This window comes from Amyelois transitella, chromosome 9, assembly GCF_032362555.1.
Source record: "Amyelois transitella isolate CPQ chromosome 9, ilAmyTran1.1, whole genome shotgun sequence".
NCBI classification, from domain to species: Eukaryota; Metazoa; Arthropoda; class Insecta; order Lepidoptera; family Pyralidae; genus Amyelois; species Amyelois transitella.
In genome coordinates, this window is record NC_083512.1 from 9947303 (window position 1) to 9952635 (window position 5333).

The window sequence follows — 5333 nt, forward strand, 5'->3', positions numbered from 1 at the left end:
TAAAAATATTTATACGTAGGAATGTTATTTTTATTAAAATATGCGAAAAAGTCTTCATTGTTTAATTTTTCCTATCTAGATTTACCTATCTTCTGCTTCAAAAGAAATCCTAGAAATTAAATTCTATCCTATTCTACTAGTCACTGAGTGAGATAAATTCGTATTATGGTCATTCCTTTTCCTTGTTAGAAGAGGCCTTGTCATATTATACCACTTATTGAAACATTCATGACTGATACTGGCCACTTAGAAAAAAAGAAAAACCAAAATAGAATGTCAAGTCAGATGTTGTTCAAAAAAGCATATTTGTTATGAAATATCAGTCCATTGTAGTTCATATTAGTAAAGTTCATCAATAGATCTTAATTGTATTGTCAAACTACCTTAATCAGTTATTACAGTTCAGTGTTATATTTAAGCAAGTGCAGTTTTACTTTTATCATCATAAAGTCCCACCGTCAATTTCCCAAAATCAAACCAAGATCAATTTTAACACCACTATTTACATGATAACTTAGCTTTAGAACTTATTCTGTTGATTTTCGAGGTGTTCCCTGGAATATCTTCTAAATATTAACCAATTTCACCGATTAACCAATTTCTATGAAACCACACAGATACTCTACTCTCTTGAATGCAAAAATTATTTTTCGAATCGGATTATAAATACGATACCTAACATAAATAAAACAAAATAAGGTCTAATTGAGAACCTCCTTTTTTAAGTCAGTCTTTTCGAGACTTAAAACTGCGTTCCTTCATGATATTTTTGCCCCATCGTAAGATTCTTGGTCAGTTTACCTAGATAATCAAGATCATAACGATTTATTTATTATGCAAATATAATATAGCAATATGTAGATACTTTCCGCTTATAAGGGTAATTATCCACTAGTTGTCGTATCTTAGTAGCTAGCTTACCGTGCCACATGCCAGGGTACACCGAGATCGAACTCCGTTCAAGTTTAGGTTTGAAAATCCTCTTTTACAGAACAGGTTTTGGGAAAATTCAATAGATTATGGCAATATTGTATCGAAATATCAAATCTTCCTAACATTTTTGTCCTCTGACTGAATGGTGCACGACTGATGTCAATGTCATTTTGTCAAAATGATGTCATTTTCAAAAAGTCATTCTAATCCAAATTCACGCAACGCGAAGAGTTCACGTAATTTATTTATTTATTTCGTTTTGTGGCGTCAGTTTTATTAACCCAATTAGATTTCCTTTGTAAGGATTATTATAATCGCACATACATTTTGCAATCATTAAAATTATTTACAAAAATGACGGCAGTGGCTTTTAAGGTCAAAAGCAAAAATGGACAGCAGATATTAAAAGATTTGACCTCTGATAGTACTGTGGGTGAACTCAAACTGTTTTTGTCTAGTATAGCGGACGTTGGATGCGAAAGGATTTGCGTGCTTATAGGATATCCACCAAAGCCATTGGATATAAGTGACGATGAGAAGAAAATATGTGAAATAGGTTTAAAAACAGGAGAGACTTTGATTGTGGAAGAGAAAGTTGGGGCAGTTACGAAACCAGAGACTAGCCAGCCCACCAAGCCTGTGGAAAATGGTGTGGCGTCTCATGAAACGATAGGACCTTGCAGACCTGGAATTCTCATGAAAAAAGTGGTCCCATCAGACAATTCTTGTCTTTTCACAAGTATAGGTAATTATTTATAAAAGTATTTTAATTATTTTGGTTTAGTATTCCCTTTTTATATTACTTAAGTACAAACTCCAGCTTTACAGATTAGCTGAAGCACGAAGGATGTAGGGTTTATTGATTTCTTATAAGATTTTTATTAAGCTTAACTTTAATAGGAACTATTGTAAGACATTGGTCTTACAGATTTTTTGGCTCAACTCTTAAAACGGGCCACCGCCAGAGAGGTTGGGGAGGGGGTGGGGAGGGTGGGGGAGGGTTTGTATGACCCCCCCCAAGTATTTTTTTTTGCCGGAAGCCCCCCCTTTTTTTTATACGAATTTTTGAAAATCTTAAAAATTGCACTAAACAACGCAATATTTTCGGTTTGTCATTGTAAACTGTGTAAATTTAGTATTAAATAATTAATTTGTCCATTAAACATGTACAACACATTAATTAATATATTTTAGCACTAAAAATATAGTCAAAAACTTTGCTTAAAAGTAAAAACAAAAAAGACACTAACTATGAACAGAACGCAATCCGCCGTTTTGGTTATGTGCTACTGTCATCTTATCTACTGACTTCGAAAGTAGCTGTCGGTAAACGGACAGCAGGGGGTGCAGGGGGGCGCAGCCCCCCCGCACGGGGGGGTCGGGGGGCGGTAGCCCCCCGCAATGAAAAGAAACATATTAGTCACAAATCAAACTCGGTTTGGTTAGGTTAGGTTAGGTTGGTGTAAACCACCAAAGCGGAGCGAGCGAAGCGAGCGGAGCGTTCAAACTGAGTAAAAAAGTATAATAGACTACTGTCTATATGTCTGTCTATGAAGGTGAAGTAAACATAACCTAACCTATACGTACTCGTATAGGTTAGGTTATGTTTACTTCACCTTCATCCCTTTCATCCCTTCTGACTTTCCCCCCCCTTGCCCATCTGGCGGTTAATGACCTTTAGCACACTTTTTATATGAAAACTTTAAAAATTCGTAAAAAAAAAACTATAGGCTTCCGGCAAGGGGGGGTCACGGGAGGGGGGGGTGTTAACCCCTCCCCCATCCCCCTGCCCCCTCCCCACCCCTCTCCGGCGGTGGCCCGTTTCAAGAGTTTAACCGATTTTTTAAACATTAAAAACTTGAAAAAATTTCTTTGAACAAAAAGTATTTTGCAAATTTTTATTATGATAGTTAAGTGAAATAATTGTAGATCCACATACTCTTAATCAAACCAATAATTTTACCTTTTATGTAACTGTTAATTCTTCGATTACAGGTTTTGTACTTAATGGCAATGTAGACACTAGTGTGCACACGCTCATGCGTCAAATCATAGCGATGGAAGTAGCGAGTGATGTAGACACATACAATGAGGCTATGCTCGGACGGCCAAACGCAGAGTACTGCCTGTGGATACAGCAACCTAGTTCGTGGGGAGGTGCTATAGAGGTAACTCTTCTTCTTCTCTTCTTTTCTCTTCTTTTTAAACCACCAAATGTGAATACTTTCGAGTTCTTCGTTTAGAGACCTGTATGTGTATGTATGTTTGTCTGTGATTATCTCACATTTTGTTTAAATGATTTTGATTCTTTCTCCAGGATGTTGTAAAATGTGATTAAGGGTAAGGTTTATATATTTGGGATTCTTCTTTTAGGTGATGGGCTAGCAACCTGTCACTATTTGAATCTTAAGCCAAGCAGCTAAACTTTGGCTGTTTCCCTGGCCTTTCAGTTTTTTAATGACTGATGACAATTTTTTTTAAATATTATCTGGATTTATAGCAATTGGAATTAAAAATTAATATCATATAAAAATAATTTTCAGGTGGCTATTTTATCCCGTTTTTATGGATTAGAGATGGCAGTAGTGGACACTTTGAATGCAATTATAAATAGATTCGGCGAAGACAAGAATTACGGACAAAGGGTTTTTCTTCTATTCGATGGAGTTCACTATGATCCACTGTATTTAGAACAGTCTGATGTAAGTATTTGTTGTTTATTAAATACTATACTAGCTTTGGCCTGCTCTACCCTTTGTATATAGCATAAAACAATATAAACATAAATTAAAATTGTACAGTTGCATGTTCATTTGTATGGACAATAAAGAGTTTACAAATAAAATTTCTTTGTTCAGGAAATCCTTTGTACTGTTCATTCTACATTATATTTCACAATGCTGAAGTTATTGTTCTTAGAAACTGATAAAGTTCAATGACTTTCATTATTATTTTGTTGACTTTGGCATCATATATCAGCATTGATTTCTTTGTTTTTTTTTTAAAGACTTTTGATAATTTTTGTAATAAATTAAAATTAACTTACAGGGTGGTATTCAAACTATGTTCCCAGCTGAAGACATGGACATATACAGAGAAGCCGAACAGTTAGCCCACGAGGCCAAGTCCTCTAGACAGTTCACTGACCTCAATAAATTTACTCTAAAGTGTATGGTGTGTGATAAGTTCCTAACCGGCCAAGTAGAGGCTCAAAAACACGCGAAAGAAACCAAGCATACGAATTTTGGTGAAGTTTAGCATTAGTTGTAGTTGGAACAGGCGTTTTCGTTGAACGAGAAGATGGATTATGCCCGTATAGTATACAGGCTCAATTGTGGACTGTCAGCCGTGGGCCTGTTCATGTTTCAATTAGTTTTTAAATTTAGATAATTTCATTACGTTTCAATTTGTAGTTGCACTATCTAAATATTTTTTATCTCTGCACCACCTTAAGGTCTCTGTTAGTTAATTAGGTCAATTTTTTACATTTTACACAATATGGCAAGATTATCCTCAAGTTAATTAAAATGGGGTTGTCTGTTTTCGTGATGCATTAATAAAATTGTATCCTAATAAATATTGTTAATTACAGAAAATAAATACTCGCACAAAACTCAAGGGTACATAATTTGGTGTGATTCAATTAAAACCTCTAAATTTTGTCCATGTTTATATGCTATATACAATTTATTGAACCAAGTAAATTCATAAATGATTTTAAACTTTCGCGTTACATTATACTATTTATAAATAATATAGGTATTAAACGCGCACGTAATGTACCTTTATTTTATCTCGGTCGTTTCGAATCATATTACAATGATTCGTGGTCACCTACTCTCTATCTTTGCCATCACAGAGAATGTAATAGCAAGCAAGTAAATATTTTTTTTTACAGCAATAACAAAAGAGAAATGGTTCATAAACAAAGACGGATCTGTCGCTAAAGCAATCGCTTCCAGAATAGACAATAAAAGAATTGTAAATTTGATATTATGTATCTTTGCTGTGAAATTATGAAATCTATACTTATAATAAATCTGTAGAGAGGTCAATTCTGTACATGGAACATATTTTCAAAATAACTATCAGGGGGTGATAAGTGATCGATACTGATGCCAAAAATGCAATCAGTAAAATTTTTGTCTGTCTGTCTGTCTGTCTGTATGTTCTTTATAGAAACAAAAACTACTTGACGGATTTTAACGAAACTTGGTACAGTTATTCTTCATACTCCTGAGCAGGTTATAGTATACTTTTCATTACGCTACAATCACTAAGAGCAGAGCAGTGAAAGGAAATGTTGGGAAAACGGGAGAAGTTACTTGATTTTTTAAGCTTCCGTCGCGTGTGCAGCCTTAATGGTTAAAGATACAGCGAAACCATGTACAACGGAAATA

At 34.7% G+C, this 5333-nt stretch overlaps 1 protein-coding gene across 1 annotated transcript; it reads left to right on the forward strand.

The window, feature by feature from the left end:
* Positions 1 to 1140: 1140 nt before the first annotated feature.
* LOC106142854 (ubiquitin thioesterase Otu1) lies at positions 1141 to 4950 on the forward strand. Its single transcript, XM_013344771.2, has 4 exons — positions 1141 to 1678; positions 2929 to 3101; positions 3477 to 3635; positions 3982 to 4950. The coding sequence occupies exons 1-4, from the start codon at positions 1288 to 1290 to the stop codon at positions 4189 to 4191; spliced, it is 933 nt and encodes a 310-aa protein (XP_013200225.1). The 5' UTR covers positions 1141 to 1287; the 3' UTR covers positions 4192 to 4950.
* Positions 4951 to 5333: the final 383 nt, after the last annotated feature.

Coding starts and splice junctions, on each gene's coding strand:
- LOC106142854 (XM_013344771.2), top strand. CDS start 1,288: ATGACGGCAGTGGCTTTTAAGGTCAAAAGCAAAAATGGACAGCAGATA. Junction 1,679..2,928: donor TTGTCTTTTCACAAGTATAG/GTAATTATTTAT, acceptor CTTCGATTACAG/GTTTTGTACTTAATGGCAAT. Junction 3,102..3,476: donor CGTGGGGAGGTGCTATAGAG/GTAACTCTTCTT, acceptor AATAATTTTCAG/GTGGCTATTTTATCCCGTTT.